At 37.6% G+C, this 21,395-nt stretch overlaps 1 protein-coding gene across 4 annotated transcripts in view; it reads right to left on the bottom strand.

Moving 5' to 3' along the window:
- CORIN (corin, serine peptidase) overlaps nt 1-21,395 on the bottom strand; it is a 114,196-nt gene that overhangs the window by 89,531 nt on the left and 3,270 nt on the right. For 3 of the 4 annotated variants that reach the window (XR_014945982.1, XM_015862236.3, XM_015862237.3), the window contains exons 2-3: nt 8,853-8,997; nt 1,512-1,964 (exon numbers count right to left, since the gene is read on the bottom strand). Coding sequence is in view for 2 of the 4 variants with exons in the window: in XM_015862236.3 (XP_015717722.2) it covers nt 1,512-1,964; nt 8,853-8,997 (598 nt within the window). In the remaining 2 variants the exon portion in view is untranslated. Of the gene's footprint in view, nt 1-1,511; nt 1,965-8,852; nt 8,998-21,395 lie in introns of those variants that run through there. The other variant, XM_085547225.1, reaches the window with a different exon arrangement.

The following is a 21,395-nucleotide window of genomic DNA, read 5'->3' as shown; positions in this document are numbered from 1 at the left end:
CAGACTAAATTATCCTGGATCCCCCAAGTACACCTATAGTATGTAGAATACTACATACTGAATGAGGTAAATTAATGAACTACCAACAGGATACAAGTATACATTTACATACATTTGTTCTGATTTTTGGATGTGAGAAGAATAAACAAGGTACAAATCTGTTAAAGAGAAACTAGCAGATATTTTGTATAGAAAGCCTAAACCATTCCAACAGCCTGTAGAATCAGTACACAGCAGGAGATGGAAAGTAAATGACAAATTATTGATTCACAATAAATTAGCACCGTCAAAAGGAATGTTTTCGATGTGCAAGGTTAAAAGAAATATACATACATATATATATGTATGTATATATATATATTTATATATATATATAAATCTTATATATATACACATATATATAAGATTTTCCTCTTTTACTTCACTCTGGAAAGAACAAGAAAGGACATAAAAGAACTCTCACGAGTTTTATCTGCTTTTATGATGATGATGGGTGGGCAGGGAAGGAAAGGAACAAACTCCTGAAGGCAGAATGTTTCTGAAGAAAACAGCAGAGCAAAAAAAAAATCTGTGATGCAAACAATCTGATCACTCACACCTGAATAATACATTTGTTAGGTAGATAACTAATATCAGATCTAAGTATGGAATCCAACAGAGGAATGACACACATCCTCCTCAAAACATCATACAATTCAATGGCTTTTTGGAAGACATCCCTACTGACAGACACCCTCTCTTCATTTTCACTTCATAGAAATTTTAAATAGACATTATATACAATGTGCTACTTTTAGGTCACTGGCCATCTCTTTTAATCTACTTCAGATACCTGCATGACCTGGAATAAGCATTGCTTCATGTTCAGATGAGATGAACAGCTAAGGAATGATTGGCAATGAAAGAAAATCAAGCGCATTTTAATATGACAACCTATATAAAGTTCAGAGTGGTAACAAATGAATATAAAGAAACCTTTCAACACTGACATGATTAATCAATAAAACTACTAAGGCAGTGATGAAGTGCGCTTTTGTTTTTACAATGAAAATGAAAACTGATCACAGTTAAGTCTTATTGTTCTTTCTTGTTATTCTGATAACAGTCCTCAGAAATGTCACTGCAAGTTTATTGCTGCACTGAGAAATAACTTCAAATTAGAGAAGAAGTTACACATAAACATAAAAAATGTTGCAACTGTCACTCCCAGTTCAGGAAGGTACTTACCACGTATATATTTTCAACAGAATCTACAAAGTTCAATCTACAAACTAAATACAGTCTGCAATAATTCATTTTCAGGCTTGGTAAGCATGCAAGATTTTCACCAGTTGAAGAACACACTGTAAATATTCATACCTGAGTAAACTTAGTGCATCTTCCTCTTCTTATCAAATATTCTGATAACAATCAGTTGATTGTTTGCAACATGGAATATGCATGACAATATGTATCAATGTATTCTATACATCTGAGTCAGAATTAGGAAGCCAAATAAAACAAAAACTTACTTTCTTTCTGCTCCTTTGTCTGTGACACTGATGGATGAGTAGGACTTAATACAGGTAGAGTTGTCATCCTCTCTGTGATGTTAAAGGACAAATCTGTGGACAATGATGGCCCTCCCTCTGTAGTGGCAAAAAGCTGGGTGCTGTCTTTGGGGTCCTCTGATAAAGTAGCATCATTTGTAAGATCAGGATTGAGCACTGATGCTGGAGATGTAGGTACAAATTCATTTTCCTGTAAAGTCTCTCTAAACATATTTGAGTTTGTGTTCATCTGGCCGACTTGGGATAAAGGCGTGGTGGTCCAGGAGGGAGTCCATGTGCTAATATCCACTGTGGGATCAGTCTCGGAATCATTTTCAACCACGTTTGGCAAAAGAACGCTAGATGTTTCAGTGTCACCATTAACTGTGAGGAGCTCACTCTCATTTGAATAAAAGCATGTTTTTTCTAATACCCCTGGAAGAAAGGAAAAAATACCGGTATTACTATTGTCTGGAAGGACAACATTGCTAGCAAGAACAGGGAAGTGACTGCCCCCTGTACTACTTTGAAAGAGTGGTCAGGCAGTGGAATGGGCAGCCCAGGGAGGTGGTGAAGTCGCTGACTCTGGAGGTGCTCAAGGAATGTTTGGATGCTGTGCTGAGAGACATGGTTTGGTGAGAGCTACTGGTGATAGGCGGATGGTTGGGCTGGATGATCTTGTAGGTTTTTTTTCAACCTTGGTGATTCTGTGACAAGTATTGCCAATTTGTTTTGGGAGGTTAACAGTACAGTAAACTTAGTGAAATAGAATTAAAAAATAAAAATTAAAAAAAAAAACTTTCAGGGTTAAAATTGAAGAGAACTAAATTTAAGAATTTAATGTAGCAACAAAATAAGAGTAGCACATCCAAAACAAAAAGTTATGACTAAAGAAGGATAAATAAACACTGACCAACACCAACAATAAACTAAAATGTTTTAATCCTACTTATTGTAGGTGACTGAATTCTTACATATCTGTAAATGTAGAACGTAAATTGAAGGGGCTCTAACAAGCATTTGTTCTATCGTCATGGAAATACATTAAGGAATACTTATTTTTACATTGCATCATCTCTTGTTTTCATACTGTCAGCATGTCAGAAAAATATTAGATTCACTTTTATTTTTTATTTTATATTCCATTAATATTTAAAATGCAAAGAGGTGTTCTTATTCTCTATAAGAGACAAAGAAATTTAATTATCAGCACTAAATATGATCCATGAGTTCTTTGTCTCTCCTCTGTAATACTGAATTTTGAATACAGCTGTGTACAGAATTTTAGTCAAGGACTGTATGTTTTTGTTCTTCATTTGTTATACTGTATACAAACACAGACTTTGCTTAGTTGTATGTGTCAAATGCTTGCAACTAACTTTGGTTCACAAATCAAAACAGCTGCATAACTCTAAGGAGATGCACTCCATAAGCATCAAGGAATCCAGAAAAAAAATAGAAAATCTAATCCACACATTTTTTTCAGTCTTTTTTTTTTTTAACTATAACTGAAATAGGTTATTAATAGAGTACTGACAAATAATTTAGGAGGAATCTCAAACATATACATCTTAGTTATATCTAATAAAAGCTACAAATACTAACCCTTTTTTTTTTTTTTTTAAACAAAATATAATAGAGGTACATTTAAAAGTGAAACACCACCGTCAATTGTCAATAGCAAAAGCAATTTCTGCACCTGGTTAGTCATGTACAACAACTTAACAGCAATAAGATATATGTTTCAAATGTGGAATGTAATATTATCTTATAGACTTTCATGTTGATTTGTTCCTTCACTAACTCAGTGGTGAAATTGACTCCTATTTGAAAAAACCCTCACTGCCACTCACTGCATGCAGCCCCAATACCACTCAGGTATTCTGAGCCCCTTTTTCCTGCTGTTACAGAATCCTCTTCCTTGTTTTTTTTCTGCCATGTTGCAGGCAGAAAAAAAAAAAAAAACAAAAAAAACAAAAAAAAAAAACAGTTTTCTTAGTGGAAATTCAAAGATTGAGCAGGAGGAAATATTTATTAACTGTAGCTACAATTAACTGTCAGAAAACCCAAATTTCAGCTACAGTCTGAAGTAACTTTAGGTTGGGAAGTTTAACATGTAAAAAGAATATGAAACCAAAAGAGTTGGTTTTCTTTTTTTGCTGAGTAATATTCAGCTGCAGCAACTGGAAGTAGAAAGAAAGACTTGTAAGGTTCCTGAAATGTAATGGGATTCAGTGAAACAGCTACCCTTTGAGATTTACCAAATACTCATTTATCCATACTGGGTTGTTTTGGTTAAACTGTCACTGACTGTGAATAAAACTTTGTGTGTATCTTTCACTAGCAGAACCCAAGGGACCTTTATATCTATGCATGTGAAAGTTTCTGTTTTTCTACCAACAAATGTGCATAATTCATTGCGATTTGGAGGAATTTACTGTGTGTTTTACAGAAACAACAAAAATTCTCCCACCCGCAAATTATTTCAGCAGCAATTTCTCTTTCCTTGAGCAATCTGGTCAGGCCAAATGGAAAGAATGAAAGTGCTTTGATTTCACAATTAAGACGAGTAGTGATATGATTTTTGCTAAAGTCTTAGGAATTGTGACTGAGGTTATTATCACTCATATCTAGTTTTGTGTGGATGCTGTATTTCAAAATAAAGCTTTGAACTCCCATGAGTGGGACGCCTACTTTGTTTCAAGTTTCAAACTTCAGCCTTTTTTTTTTTTTTTTTTTTTTTTTCCCCCTGTAGCTTTCAAAAAGTTAAAATGAGAAAATGAGCTTTTCTTCCTAGTTTGAAAAAAACGCGCATATTTTTTTCCATGACTTGAGAATAGCTGAGGGGATTTTTTTCACATTCTCAGTACTCCTCCCAAGGCTCTTCTCCACTCAACACAAAAATAGAAGTCTGGAAAATATCAGACCCAAAGAGCTATGAATAATGATTTAAAATTAAAGTAAAATGATTTGCTACTTATTTACCACTCAGCAGAATAGTAGGAAACACATTACAAGTCAGGTGTAAGTTTAAAAGAAATTTACAAAATGTTTTGGCTTAATACAATGGACCAATAAATAATGTTAAGAAAAATATTGCATTTCATCCACTGGATTCTATTCACTCCCTATTCACCCTATTTAATTCTTTGTCTGGAACAAGAATAATAGCTACCTCTACCCACAAGGTCATTTTCTTCTTCTGAGATCCCTAGACACATGTTTACTTCTTCAGCCCATCTTTCCAGCAATAATGCTTTTGTTCTCTTTTCAGTTACTTAGCCATAACAACTCTTCTTTTCTTGTCAGGTGGACCACGTGATGAACTGTCTTCCAGGCAACAGATCTTCCCAATTGTATCTCAGCTGACAATAAATATTATTGAATTTCTTTGCCCTCCAAATAACAATCCTCACAGAGAGCAAGTGAAGGTTTGGGACATTAGGAAGTTGATATTACTAGAGAGGGTTATGGGTATGCATACCCCTGGGTATGTATAACTTTCATACTTCCATATTTTTGTATATTTGTTTAAATTTAAGGTCTGAAATTTTTCAAACAGCAATCTTAGGACTGAAAAAGTCTAAAGAATCCAGCTTTTCCTCCTTTTAGAAGAGTACTTTAGCAATTGTTTTGTTATGTGCTGGCAGGCACCATCAGCATTAGAAGGTTTTAAAAGACTGAGTCTAGCCATGTTCTTTTAACTTATGCTTTTACATAGTATTAGGAAATGTCTTTAGACTCTGTCCCAGTCAGTTAGCTGCACTTGCCTGGGTTCTGGTGCATATGTTCTTGGGAGAGGTAAGCTAACATGCAGCTTGGCACTCATTGCTGGCCAACTCTAATCCCTATTAGTACATAAGAGTTTTGGATCACCTTCCTGAAGCACCTTGTTCTCCTTAACACATTCTTCCTGTCCGCTCATCCTCCCAGTGCACGGAGTAGAGAATTTAAACACTTGATAACAGTTTATAGACTTCACTCTCTTTCTGAATTAGGTTCATATTTTCTTTGATTATAGACCTTCTCCCCCATAAATACCACTGTATGTTTCCAATCTTAAATTTTACTTACTGGAGATCTTTTACAGCATTAAAAGTTCTACAGAAACTACCTAAACATCAAGATTCCCAAGAAAACAACATTAGATGCTTTAAAATACAACATCAGGTGCTTTAAAATAGTCAGTTGGTTTTTTTTAATCACTTCAGTAATGGGAAGTCATTTATTTCCTATTAATGTCTGTTATATATGCAACTATACAAAATATATAATATAAAATGCAGAATATTAATTTTATTCATGTACACATACACATTGTATCCAACTGTTCTCCAAATGTCAGTTTACAAAGAGCTGTGGACAGTTAATCACACAGCTACAGACAGTAAATCATGGTCAGATAGCTAATTAGTTGAGAAATAGCTGTAACCAGTTTGGATTTGTGTCTCCAGCTACAGCTGGACATGTCCAGATGGCAGAAATATAAAGCATGGTGATTTTCATTGTGTTTGGTACATAACCAAGGAACTGGCATGAGGCTCATTCAGTTCAAAGCAGTGCTCTGCCAACAGTCTTACTGATCATTTTCCAGTTCCTCCTCGCTCTTTAGGAATTAATGTTTTATTTAAGGATCTGAAATGGACGGTTACAAGATCTAAAGAATAGTTGCACTGTTCAGGCCATTACATTGAGATTTTGGCAGTATATTCTGTGTGTGATTTTTAACAGTTCACAATAGGAAACCTCAAAAAGACCAAGTCTGTTTAAAAAGCTAACCAAAAAGGGTAAAGCAGCCTAACAAAACATGTAATGGATGAAGCAGTTACACAGAGAATAAAATAATAGTTCACTGCTATAACCAGCCAGCACATACCCAGATTTCTTCTGCAGTAATCTGTCCCTATGAATGTGCACATTCTGAAGCCAAGTGCACATCACTTATAATTACAGAATCAGAACCATAGAGCCCTAGAAAGGTTTGGTTTGTAAGGGACTTCAAAGATCACCTAGTTCTAATTCCCCTGCTGCCAGCACAGATACTTTCCACTGGATCACAATGACCAAAGCCCCATCCATCCTGACCTGGAACATCTCCAGGGATGGGGCATCCACAGCTACTCTGGACAGCTTGATCCAGAAACTCACTACCTTCATAGTGAAGAATTTCTTCCTTATATCTAATTTAAATCAACCCTGTTTAAGTTCAAAACCATTACCCCTTATATGCCCTTGTCAAAAATTTCTCTTCATCTTTCTAAGACATTTTAAGTATTGAAAGGCTCCAGAAAGTTCTCTGTGGTGCCTTCTCTCCTGAAATTTCTCTGTTTTAGACTAGAGCTCTCTATTTATGCTTCAATCAGGAGTGAAACATATTAGACTGACAACCGCAGAACGTAACTCTTCCATCTGGTGGAGAGATAGGAACAGAATTTCCCATATTGAGAATGTCTTGTGTGAACCAGTCAGGACCATCAATTTGTTTCTTACACTGTAAATCATCATACCAGTATCAGACTGTAACAACAGTTCTTTGTTACTGGTTTGAAGTGAATATAACAGTAATTACTGTTCTGGATATAGCGTAAATTCAATAACTAGAACATAATACATTATTTTAGACACCTTTAAAAGTTGCCCATAGAATTTCTTCACTTAACTCCAGACATTAGATATGATTTATTTCTAGGCTATCAATGCACATAAAACAGAAGCTTGCTAGCCAAAAAAAGAGAGTAGTAAATTATAATCGTGAAATTTCAAAAGATGCTCAAACTACCAGTTTGAGGTATGAGTAATAAAATCAAGCCTTATTCTCTGCCCTATAGTAATTGCACTGGCCTGAGAATATATAGCCCTGATTTTTGCTACATAAGTAGTATCAGAGCAAGTCCCATTTCCTCTCTCCCTAGAGGACTTAATACATTTTAATATGTTATGGCAATACACGCCTCAGAGGAGGAGAATGGGTAGAGCTGACAAATACGCCTGCTTCTTTATTCATTTTCTCACCAAAGAATGAAAATCTAGGGCAGAGGATATGAAGGATATAAATGGAATCCTAAACATAAGGAAAGTAAATTGAGTGGCATCATATGTCTTAATTGCCAGACTTACTTAATCCACTTCATCATGTTCTCAGTTTAAAGACACATCCCAAGACTCAGTTGTCAATCATAACATTCATTAGCTTTGTTTTTCTGACTTGCCTAACCTAAGCTAAATGAAAAGAACAGGTCTACACTGTCTTGTCATAAACCCTTTACAGATTGAATTGAAAAAACAGATTTACATTATCATTGTTTTGACAGAGGTTAAAGTGCTATTGAAACAAGTGTTTGGTTTATATATATATAAATATGTCTATATATACACACACATATGCTGAGCAGCCCTTATATATATATATAGATAGATGTAAGTAATGCCTCCTATTTTATTTGTCAGAGACAAATGTTGTTGGGATGGCAGTAGAGGTTGAACCTTCCCACCAGTATTTCACAACATTTTGTTGCAGTGTGACAGATGGAAGCAAAGGAGCAATCTGACAAAATGGCATCTGACATGGAAGTGTGTAATGAAGCTGAACCTTCCACACAGGAAAAAAAGGCACTATTGACATTCACTGGTGCTCGCTGAACATTTATGGAGACCAAACTGTGAGCATCAGCGCAGTGAGGTAGTACATGGTGTGCTTCAGCAGTGGCAACAGCAAATCACCTTCCCTGGAACAGACTTTTACAAGTGTGGCACAGAAGCTCATGGTCACTGCTGGTGAAAATGCATAGCTAATGGCAGTGACTGTATCAAAAATAGTGTTCTGTAGCTGAGAATTTGCTCTAAAAATAGTGCTGCTATGCTTTTTGCATCTGTTGCAGTTTGCATGGAAATCAGTAGGTTACTTTGGAAGTAATGTCTCCTATGTTTACGCACATGCACACTCCCACAAATTAGCACGCTCATTAGAGATGTGCTTCTGAAGTACTTAATTAAGCTGAACAAGAAAATACATAAATGCCCAACATAAAGATCATCTTGTACCTGTAAAAAAACATCTTCATACTACCTCTTCAAGTAGCGTGCTAATAAAAAATGAACAGGTTTCTTTGTTACCTTAAATTAAGTTTGAATGTATAAATCAAAGCAGCATATTTATCTCTTTGTAACAAGCATTATTCTTTCACTAGGTAATTAGTTCGTTCAGTAGATGTACTAAAATACACCTTGAATACCCACAATTACATTAACGCTTGAGAACACAGTTATATCTCAGTCTTCATTTCATTCATTAAAAATGAGTTAATTGACTCCATTAGCACTCACCTACAAAGGTAAGCAGAATAACCAGCAAAAGGATAAGGGCGCAGATGCATGGAATCAATATCAGGAGCAAAAGTCGAAGGAACTTGGCAGAAGCCAGTTTTTGAGAGCAGCCATCTCCCACACTATCCTCATCTGTTCCTAAGACCTGAAAAACAAAAGAGTATAGTTTTACCATTTTTGTGTTACTTGGTAATTCCTGTTTTCAATTCCTGTCTTTTTTTTTACATTTCACAAGGCAGATGGGTTATTTAAATATACACTACAGATGGTTTTTAGATTCTTAATGAAAAGTTGCAACTTCTTGGTGGACAAATGAATGTATAGTTGGAATAATACAAGTGTATAGGTGTAAGTACAGAGTAAACGGACAGCCAGAGGGTATCTAAGAAAAGACTCGCCAGTGCTGAGGCTTTCAGTCAAGATGGAAGCCCACCAATGTTGAGGCTCACCACAAAAACTCCACAAAAGCGAGAAAAGAAATGTTACCTTAGTGGCGCTCAGCTCTTAAGTGGGTTCTAGGAGAGGTGGAGTCAAGCTCCACCCCTTCCAGGAGCACAGCTGAATTACCTTCACCTGTGCTCCCACAGCTGACAAATCACTTGCCTCAGATGGTTAATCATGTTCAGGCTGTAATCAACAGTTTCCCTTACAGCCGAGTGTAAATCCGTGCCATTAATTTTAGTTTACCCAGTATCCATAAATTTACAACTTCACTGAAATTTCTAAACCTTTCCCATGCTCTAGAAGTTGGATGGGGAAAAGGTAAGGAAGAAAAGAAAAGAAAAGAAAAGAAAAGAAAAGAAAAGAAAAGAAAAGAAAAGAAAAGAAAAGAAAAGAAAAGAAAAGAAAAGAAAAGAAAAGAAAAGAAAAGAAAAGAATCAGTAATGAGACTAAACACAGCTTATTTCCTAACTAAAAATTAGCAGTTACCAGCTCCTGAAAGACCTTCATGTTCTTAAGGATTTTTAAATAAAGAATCAAGAAATGATGAAAGTCTTTGTTGTAAGTAACAATAAACATGATAAAGATCGTTGCACTTATTATCTACAATAACGTTATCTCGCTTTCAAAGTACTTTACCATGCTATAACTTATCACAGTATTCTATAGAGTTTGGAAGCAATATTTTCTGTTCTATGAATCAAATACAGAAAAACCTCAGCTGAGGTGCACAAACCCTTGCTTAAACAGTTATTCAAAGTATATACTGTAGCCATGGGGGGAAAAGCAAACATTCAAAAACAAAGCTCCATAAACGCTATGATCTCGGATATTAGAAGCATGTACTCTTTAAATAGAAACAGAACTAAAATACAAAATGTACTTTTAATAGCAAGATTGAAACTGCTATTACTAAGTTAATACATCTTTAATCAAAATTAACTAAAAATAATTCCTTTTTCCCTATAGTAAGATGAAATAGGTTGATAGAACAATTAACTCCAGACAGTCTCCCAAAAAGATGAGTCATTAGTTAAAACCTACAAATAATAGTTTAGCCTCTTTGTCAGAAAAATCAATCATGTTGAAGTTATGACAGGATACAAGAGTGTAAATGCATTCATTACGCTGACAAACTCTTTCCAAAGAACTTAACACATGTATTATTAGCCTTGTAAATGACAGTCTCTGCATGAGACAATCCCTTTGACTGCTTTTGCTCTAAGTGCTTTTCTGTGAGAAGCAGTTTACCAGAATGGGAATGAAAAGGCTGGTAATACTTCAAACACTGAGGCACAAGAAAAAGTGGTTTTCATGTTCTGGAGAAAAGGGTTAGTTACAGGAAACTAAATCCAAGGAAGAGTTAGTACCTGCTTGACTATGGGACATCTTTAAGTCCATACTTGCCTACATTTTGAGATTAAATTCTTCAAAGTCTGCCCCAGGTCTTCCTTCAGATCATGCTGGTGTTTGGCAGCTTAGCATCTACATAGAGCTAACTTCACTGGATTTGATAACCTTGGTTTGTTCAGTCTGTATCTTGCCCCTCTGGGAGGTCTGAGTGCAGGTAGCACAGAAATAACACAGCTCTGTTCTAAATACAACTCTTCCAAAACACAGCTGCCCTAACTTCAACTTTCAACTGCTTTTGAAAGCACAGCCAAAAAAGAGAAAATGGCATTAAATTGCCTTTTCTAACAGTACAGTGGTTACAGCGTTCCCTTAGGAAATGGTGCTGTTGAATTCAATTCCCTGTTCAGCCTGAATATTAGATCCACAGTTCAGTAGAGTATCACAACCATCTGAACATAGGCTCCTCATGAATCACACTGTCCCTTGATATTCTGTGAAAAAGAACATAGTCCTGCTGTGTCAATAATAGGGAGCAGGACTATCAAATTCACAGACTACTGAGCTTCTGAAATCTTGCTTGTACGTTCCTGTTTCTGTGAGAATTTCTTTTAAGTCTGTTGGCACTGTGGATACTAAATACTTCAACCGAATGTTTATACTAAAGGACAACTTTAAATATATTTTTCTCTCTTATTGACTCCTAAAAGGAATTAAAAAAATCCCAGTCTTTGTATTGGCAACTTACTGCCAAAGATTTATAGAGACTGTTGTACCCCAAACATATTGTCAATGACTGCTCAAGAAAAGAACATTTGACTGGTAAAGATTTTCCTCTCAGCACTTTCAATTGCTTGTTTTGTATAACAGTAAATACAGGCAAATAAATAACATGTTGTATTTTTCCCTTCTACAGGAAGTGACCTCATGAAAAACACTAAACCTATTTGAAATCATCATTAGTGACTCAGCAAGCATAACCTTAATTATCCATCATTTCTATATCTATTCAAAGTTTTTTTCCATTAATTTCTGTGGTGAATATAAAATAAAACTAGAGGCAATGCTAATGGTTCCTATGTCATCAATGAGAACTTAATGAAGAGTCCTAGAGATAAATATAAATGCCTTTTACCTGCTCTTTACATATTTCCTGATACTGTTTCTTTTCCTCTTGCCACCAAATACTGCAATACACCAAGAATACAAGTACCAGTTTTAAGTGCTTTAAGTAGTTAATGGTATCTTCATCAAATTCAGTCCTGCTTTGTCTTCCTAGTTCTTCTTGACCACCACTACTCCTAAGGATTTGCAAGGGTACCACTGCAATTTTGTGTCTTCCTGGTAGCCTAATTTTAGATCAGTAAGTGGCAAGAAAAGAAGGGTGAACTTCAGCCTCATTAAAAACTTGAAAGTTGTCAGCCCCAGCAGTGACTTACAAAGAGTAATATTCCTAAGGGGCTATGAATCCAAACAGAGTCATAGATATTGGAAGTGACCAAAAAAAAAGGTCTATAGAAGGGAACACACTTATTCACTGGGTACTATTTGGCCTACTTTAGCTCTCCAATTTAATGGCTGAAATAAAAACTTGTCTCTCAAAACTCTGAGGTCAGTAATTACTGTGAACCATTCCCTACGTTTCTAAGACTTAGGTATCTTCTAGATACGTTCTTATCCCTCTTTTCAAGGGAAGAGCAAGAAGACTTTGAAGCAGAAGCCTCGAGGGTAGACTGAAAGAGATCAAACCTAAATGCTAGCAGTTTTGGCATAGAATATATTTAACACAGTAGCAGACCAAAATACATTCTCAGTTCTTGAAGAATACTGGTGCAAGTTCCCTTCCTACCACTGATGTTAGAAAGCTTGACTCAAGAAAGACTTTTTCCAGCTAAATGCAGTGTACAGTATAGGTAGGAAATTTCAGTGTCTGGGTTTTGAGGCAACAAGTCACTTCCTTTAAAACTGATGTTGTATTAAACAATAATTTAGTCTGAATACAAGATGATTTTAAAATATCAGATTATTTCTTCTGACAGCTAAAACACTCTGTCCCTAGCGAAATGCCACTGACTGCTACTTAATATCTGATTATTGTTCTGTAAGTGTTGGTTGCAATTAAGGAAAAACAACATGAAAAAAAAAATCTGATTGGACCAAATTTCATAGCTTATCTTCTGCAAGATATGGGGACAAATTGATCTCAAGGATGTCATTCCAATAACATGCCTGTGATATTAAGACCCAGAAATGACAAATTACATTAATGTTTATGGAGGAAAAGCCCACAGTAGCACAGTTTTCCTTTTAGACACAAAAATTATCTAAGCTATTAATCTGTAAAACAATCTGAATCACAGTATAAGCACTTGGCAAAAATATGTCCTGTTGTTCTCATCACAAAGCTAACAAATGATGTTTCAATACGGAAATATCATTAGAGCTGACAGTTTAAAGTCAGTACCTTCTGCACATGCTGGATCTCTGTGTCAACTTCTGGGTCACAAATTTTAAAGTAACTTGGGCAAGACAAGCACTAAAGCACCGTGCAGTGTTTAAATTGGAAGGGGGTGGGGAAAAAAGACAAGAAATACTAATGTGAAATGAAGAAATAATGTCACTCGAGGACAGTAAATATGTGGCCTTGTAGAATTAATTGTGTTATGGGGGAATCTGCCATCCAGCAATAGCTGATGTGTGGAAAATGCTAGATTATGAAAGCTATGCAGTTCTTTACATGTCCTTGATATTATTCCCATTCCAAAATTGAAACAGTGCTCTGGTGTCAGCTTTTGTTATATTATCTACTCTCATGATGCCAGTCTTAAAGCTCTAGGGATTAGATTCATGTGACTGTGTCACCCCTTTACGGTTTTCCTTGCTGTGTTAAGGGAAGAGAGTTCCCAGTTCTCACCGTTACAGAGCAAAAACTGAACATATTTATTGTCAGTGTTTAAACATAAGACAGAACTGAAAAATAAACTTAAACATTCTTAGATCCTCTTTTGACCAGCACAATATTTCAAATGCCTAAGAGTGAGTAAGAGAAACTACAAGTGTTCTACATTTCTTATCAGACCTGTCTAATTCATGTGAAAGCATGGCAGTCAGCAGTGTGCTTTTCCATTCACAAAAAAAAATGTAACACCATCCTTAATAGTCTGCTATAACAAGCAAAAAGCCTAAGATAAATCATCCAAATGAACAAACAAAGTCATGTGCTAAAAACCAGGACAAAAAGTCACTGGAAATGAGGTTTTGCACAATTTTTCACTTCAAATGTCAGAGGAATCAGAGAGCCAAGCTGAAATGGATCATCTCAAGAATGGATATTAAGGAAGCAACAGAACTTGGCCATTGAGCACCTTTTGTCTGCAAATACAATACTCAGATTTGAGTATATACCACTAATTTAAAAGTGACATAGTTATTCTAAAAGGAAATAGTGCGGTTTAGAGAGGGAAAATAGTTTCTTCATACAGCAAGTCAGTAAACATTAGCAGCATGTTACTGTCACATGAATTATTATTTGCAAAATGAAATGTATCAGGTTTTTATAGTAGTTCAAGCTCGCTGTAATCCTTTAACTTCCCCAGCAAATTCCACATCCTCGGAAAAATCACACATTACTGACATAATACATTCCAAGTTCACTGAGATGACAGGGCCTCCTTTCCCAACTATGTAATAAAATACTCTGGCTTACCCTTACTTTAACCACTGGCACATAGACATACTAAGTCATTCCCCCAGACTGAAATACAAAGTATTCAACTAAGGGAGATGTCATATAAAGCTGGGAACTTCTTTATTTCATAGAATCTTAGAATGAATTATAGAATGGTTTGGTTTGGAAGGGACATTTAAGATCATCTAGTTTCAAGCCCCCTGCTATAGGTTCCCACTAGACCAGGCTTTTCAAAGCCCCATCCAGCCTCACATTGAATATCTCCATGGTGGGAGCACCAATAGCCTCACTGGGCAACCTGTTCCAGTGCCTCAACACTCTCACAGTAAAGAACGTCTTCCTAATATCTAGTCTAAACCAACCCTCTTCCAGTTTAAGACCATTTTCTCTTATCCTGTTGCTACCCTTATAAAAAGTCCTCCACAGCTTTCCTGTAGGCCCCTTTCAGGCACTGAGAGCCCACTGCAAGCTGCAAGGTCCCCCTGGAGCCTTCCCTAGGTTTAAGTGTCCCAACTCTCTCAGCCTGTCCTTTCAGGGGAGATGCTCCAGCCCCCTATTTCACTCTATTTCCATTAATAAATATACAGAAATATATAGTTGATCCTAAATGCAGTGTTCAGCTGGATTCTTACGGCTGAAGTTAACCTGAAATGCTTTTAAGATTCCCATCTCTCGTTTTCACTTTAAGTAATGATAATCATAGATGCTTCCTATGGGAGACACAGTGTGTGAAGTAAGGTGGTTGTTTGCACTTCAGGATACTGCAGAGACCCATTGGTCACTTCTATTCAGCTGATCTTTGAAGCTATTATTAATCCAACATGAGACTGCAAAGTAAAAATCCAAACTGACCATTACCAGAAGTCATTATTCAGACTAACTAAAATTCATTTGCTGTTCTTTCTTTCATTCATTTCTGGAGTACAGCTTTGGGATTCTTGATTCATAACAAATAATTTCAGCAGTTTTGTAAGACACCGAAGCAATTTTGGAATTGAGAAAATTATAAAGATGTGCATGAGAAGCTCAGAAGAGACTTGTCTCACCCTGCTCTGTGACAATGCAGTTCTGGTTCTGATCCAGCTTCAGTTCAAGAAAGTTCCAAGGGTAAGTTTACTGAGACAAAATCCAAATGTATGCAGTGTACCTTCTGGGTGTTTGAGAACCTGCACTGCTACCTGTCAAGCTTTTGCATTGGAATATGACTGCAGACTTCTAAACATGCCCATCTTTGAATCATCTAGCTGAGGCACTAACAGCTGTCAGAGCCAGCAACAAGAAACTCATATCAGAGTTTTTATGTGGGATGACACACGCATATGAATGCCATGCTGCTGTGTTTGTGTTACTATCATACAGCACACATTTATTTCAAGAGAATGCCAGCTCCTGGTGGGCCATCTCTTCCACAATTCACTCTTTCCTTTCTGAAGGCTTTGAGGGAGGAAGAAATAAGTTGGTCACTCGGATATAAGCACTACAGCCAGGACAGATGTAGCTCTGAGGAATTTATTCTCATTGCATTCATTTTTGGGGTAAAGGCTCCAGTGTTTTCTCTGGGTAATGTAGTAGACTTTGGAGGTACTTAAGGTACTTGGGAAAACTATTTGATACCTAAATTTGTCTAAATAAATAATATAATGATTGGTCTCCCTGAAAAGATTTTATTTAGACATCAGAAAAGTATTCACAAGCAAAATACTGACCTTGGTTCTGAACTACAGGAGGTCTATTCTTAACATCTCATGGAAAGCAGAGGAGATAGAAATGTTTTCTCTGGATTTCACATATCTAGCATGATACCTAGTATGATAACTGCTCTTCATCTCACTTAAAAAGAGATTTAGATGCACCATTTAGCCATTGAATAGAGTGAGTACTGCTGTATGAATTAAAAGAGAAAAAAATAAAGAGTATTTATCACTATGGGAGAATAGTTATACCACGTCTTCAATAGTAGCATCATTGAATCTCTTCGTTTTTCAAAAGAAGTGCTGCTGAGTAACTTTGTGATGCATATTTATGTATTACATGTATTTACAATTGTTTATAAGTTTCACTGATATGAATTTGTAACTACAACAATGGATTTTCCCATGTTTACAATGGAATGGTTGAATTTTCAAGAACTGTCAGAATAAGAAATAGTTGAGTTTATGGCAAACACTGCAATGCTAAGCTCTCACTTCTTTATTAATAACAGCTGGTAGCGAAGATGTGTGATGTTGCCATGCCACATAACCAAAGCAAGATTTAGTAAGCATATGGAAGATATCAAAGATTTCTCAAAAGCTAAAGTAGAAGGCATTCATTTTAAGAACCAAGCTATGGTTAGCATTATCTGGTATTTCTCAGAACAAGAACATCAATTCAGCCTACCTCAGCAGGCAGCAGGAAAGTGTCCGCGGGAAATGAATCTTTAATTAATACAGAATTTATGCTTTGGGATTTATTTATTTTCAAGTTTCTAGGGCTTTCAAACATTACTCATGTGAAGTTTAAACAGTGTCATGTTGTTTTTCTGAACCACTTATATTCCTTCCTGGATACCTACACATTCAGTGCACGGTGGCTTGTTAAGCAGGTAGATCTGCAATGGCAGTTCCCTGGCTATACACTGCTGAGCATCTTAATTCAGAGTGCATGGGTGAAGCTTACAGTACTGGCTTCAAGTTCGTGTTTTGCTGAGAATTCAATAAGCAGTTGCCATGAGCCATTAGCACCAGAAAACAAAAGTGGAAACCACGAGAAAAGAAAAAAAATCTTCATGGCCTAAATTGTCCCAAGGAAAAGATTCCTAAAAAAAAATAATAAATCATTTAAAGGGATAGAAGGGTCCAGTTAGAGGAAAACCCCCTCTTGAAAACAATTTTCAAGCTAAGAAACTTAGAAGAAGCAAAGAGCAATCCTGGCTGCCCTGTGACTCACAGTCAGTGCACTGATCACCAGCAGTGCATAAATTCTACCAGAAAGCCCATCCTGAGAAAGAAAACTAGACGTCCTGAATGAATATAGTTCATTTTTCCTATTAATACCTGATCAGTAGGTTCTGCCTTCTGAACTCAAAGTCAACCAGTATACGATATACCTACCATGCCTATTGCTCATTGTATGGTTACCTAACTATTTAAAATCATAAGCTTTCAACAATGTGAATTGAACACTAATCTGGATTGAAAGGTAGAGAAATGGCAAGATTCTTCTTAAAAGCATTTGTCTCTTATGTTTCAAGCATTTCTTATCCATGGAAATGCTATTCTCACAAAATAATGTTCTGCTTAGAGGAAATTAAAATTTTAGATTTGAATGTGTAATTTTGAATTTATGCTAATTATTTGTTCTGAATTGTGAATAAAAACATAATTGAATCTTGGACCAAGGATGAGAGCCGCAGCAATATTAATCAAAGTAAAGTTGTGGTTTAGAATAAAAGCAAAGTTTTGTCTGTTCAGCGTAGCTGGATAGTTATTTGTCCTTGTCCCAGAGATGAAAATGGAATTACATAATGTCTCAGGTCAATAGTCTACTAAGTACAAAATGTAGAGGTTAAAATGCATTGATTTTTTTCAATAGGGTACCATTATATTTTTTTCAGAAACATCGCCTTGGAGCTTTTTGCTTCAATAGGAGAAAATTAAGAAAAGAAAGGGTGTTTTCTGGAAATATCAGTGCCTTATGACAGAAATAATTGAAGAGATGACTAGGGATTAAACCTATTTGTCACAGTCTGAGTTATGAAACAATGAGCTGGAACAGAAAACTCAAGATTGAAGCATATTAACAAGGCACTTACATGGGTGTAAGCTTTTGGCTATGACTTTGATATAGTATCAAAGATTTTTGGATCATATATGGATTTATGGGATTAAAAACTTCCATCTAAGTCTTTGAAACAATAACAGCCTAGTGAATTATTTTGCCTAAGAAGAAAATTTCTACTGTATTTATGGCTAGGACTATTCAGCATCATTGTCATCCCTAGAACAGATGCCAGTTTTCCTCCCATTCACATATTCACTGGAAATTTAAAAGAATTACATAATAATTCTATCTGTGACGAGGAAAAAGCAAATGAAAACCATCTGGGTTCTTAGACCTTCCAGGTCACTAGCAACACTATTACATACACTGACTTCGCAAGGGAGAGGAAGAATTGTTAATGACTTTTAAACAGATTCCACCATCACCTCAGACTTCTTTTCCAGACCTGTCTGCATGCATTACATATTACTTCAACTTATATCTTTAAAACAGCTGAGCAAAAACAAAGCTGTGTTTTAAAAAGGCATTTTCTGCTGAATTATTTTGTGGCATGCTTACCACAGATCATTTAGCAACAGATCAATAAATAAAGGTACTTTGCAATTTCCAATATTCTTTCAGATACATTATCCATCCTGTTTTCATAGTTGCATGGAACCAACATCTTCCAAACAGCAACCCAACTCTCAGCTTAGATGTCTCTAAGCACTGCGCGACATCAAGAATGAACACATTATTAAAGCAAGGTGGGCTCGGCTGTCTGCGTTTCTTCCTGCAAATGGAAAAATGGAGAAGACTGAGGAAAGCCTGGCAACTGCTAGCATGTTCTGCACCTACAATCTCCAGGTCACACTGGTTCTATGACCACTTTAACACAGGCAAAATAATCCATACAGCAAAAGACATGACGCTGGAAGAACGAGCAATGGAAAATAGAGCACATCAATACCTCAGGGAATTCCTGAGCAGACACAACACATTTACTCCATTATTATTCGAATACAGAACCACAGATTGAAGAGGCCTGGGATGCAAAGCTTCTCAGTGCTATCAGCCATTCTGTTTCCAAAAACTGCCCTGACTCATTTCTGAAACCTAATGAGGAACAGGTAAGTGATTTTTTTTACTGCTTCACACATAGGCAGAAAGGGAAAAATAAGTTTCATTTCTTACAAAGTGCTCCCAAGTAACTTTCAGTACTATTGGAGTGACAGCATAGGCTATTTTGAAATAAAGAGTAATATGAGGTGAAGGGCAATGACAATCTGAGCTGTTACTATTGCTATTAAAACACTGCTAAATTAAATCTATTGGGTATCAAAAAAAGATCAGACATGGAAGATTTTAGCACATTCATTTTTTTTTAAACACTAGGTTCAGCTTATGTCAGAATTGAGTGTTACAGGTTTGAGAAAGAGAATCACAAAATCACAGAATGACCCGGGTTGGAAGGGACCTCAAGGATCATGAAGCTCCAACCCCCCTGCCTGGCAGGGCCACCAGACTTCCATGTTTACTAGATCAGGTTGCCCAGGGCCCCGTCCAACCTGGCCTTGAACACCTCCAGGGCCGGGGCATCCACAATCTCCCTGGGCAGCCTGTTCCATGACCTCACCACTCTCCTAGTGAAGAACTTCCCCCTAACATCCAACCTAAATCTTCCCTCTTTTAACTTAAAACAATTTCCCCTTGTCCTGCTATGGTCAGCCCTTTCAAAGAGTTTACTCCCCTCCTGATTATAGGTTCCCTTCAGGTACTGAAAGGCTGCAATGAGGTCACCCCGCAGCCTTCTTTTCTCCAGGCTGAACAAACCCAACTCCCTCAGCCTGTCCTCATAGGGGAGGTGCTCCAGTCCCCTGACCATCCTCATGGTCCTCCTCTGGACCCTTTCCACAATCTCTATGTCTTTCTTGTACTGAGGGCTCCACACCTGGACACAGTACTCCAGATGGGGCCTCACAAGAGCACAGTGGAGAGGGACAATCACCTCCCTGTCCGTGCTGGCCAACCCTCTCCTGATGGAGCCCAGGATCCCATTTGCTTTCCGAGCTGCAAGAGCACACCTGCTGACTCCTGTTAAGTTTCTCATCAATCAGGACCCCCCAGGGGTCGCAATGTAGATACACCAAAGCTGGAAGCACATCAACTGCCAAATACCACATTTCTGTGTTCACCGCTGCTGTTAATTCGAATATTCAAACTGTGCAGGTAAAACAACCAGAAATAGCAGCATGTTATTTATATACTTAAATAAATAACGACAAGCATCTCTTTAAATTAGAGCAGCTTCAGAGCACAGCTGAGGAGAGTCATTCCCTTCAGTGATATGATCCTCCATGCAACAGAGGAACAAACTGAAATCTCGTGTGTTACCTCAGAGGCAGCTCCTCGCCTCTTTTTAAAGCATTAAGTCCTTGCTAAACTGTTGTCTCGTTGCTGGTGGTGCATTTAGGACATTAAATCGTTACTTCTTTCACGTTGGACGATTAGAAAGCATTGGCCAGAAGGGCCAGTTCTGACAGTTAAAAGGTGGTTGGGGTGGGGAAGAATTTAGCATCATGGTACTACATCAGGCAGGGAGGGCTCTCAGGGCGGCCAAACGCCTCAGGGCCGGCGGTGCGAGCGGAGCCGCTGTCCCGGGATGAGCCGTGAGCGGGCGGGTCGGAGCGGCACCGCCAGGACGTGCGGAGGGGGCTCCCCAGCTGCGCTATTTTTACGACGGTATGTTTTGCATTCAGACTTTCCATTGCAGGCGTCCCGGGTCAGGGGATCCGCTCTGCAGGGGGAATCTGACGGGTCAGCCCGGCAAGAGTTATTTATAGAGGGGCGGGGGATAGAGCGAAGGGATGCGGCCAGCGTCATGCTCGTCTGTCGCGGGGCAGCGAGCCGGGGGCGGCAGCAACAGCTCTTCCTCGTTGTTTGGCTGCAGGCAATTAAAAATCAAGAGGTGCCACATTTGGAAGGGTCCAGGCTGTATGTGCATGCCTACAACTGTCCTACTGCATGTGGCCTGACACCCAGCACTGCCAAACCACAGCTGGCCATCAAAAACAAAGCCTTTCTCTGGCTTCATTAGCATCTGATAGGACATAAGCACAGTGATAGAACAAGGGAGAATAGTTTTAAACTGAAACAGAGGAAGTTTAGGTTAGATATTAGGAGGAAGTTTTTTACACAGAGGGTGGTGATGCACTGGAACAGGTTGCCCAGAGAGGTTGTGGATGCCCCATCCCTGGAGGCATTCAAGGCCAGGCTGGATGTGGCTCTGGGCAGCCTGGTCTGGTGGTTGGAAACCCTGCACA

Source organism: Coturnix japonica, chromosome 4 (assembly GCF_054131305.1).
Source record: "Coturnix japonica strain WE chromosome 4, WE-NBRP24, whole genome shotgun sequence".
NCBI classification, from domain to species: Eukaryota; Metazoa; Chordata; class Aves; order Galliformes; family Phasianidae; genus Coturnix; species Coturnix japonica.
The sequence above is the reverse complement of the archived record's forward strand: the minus strand, read 5'-3'. Positions and strand labels throughout refer to the sequence as shown.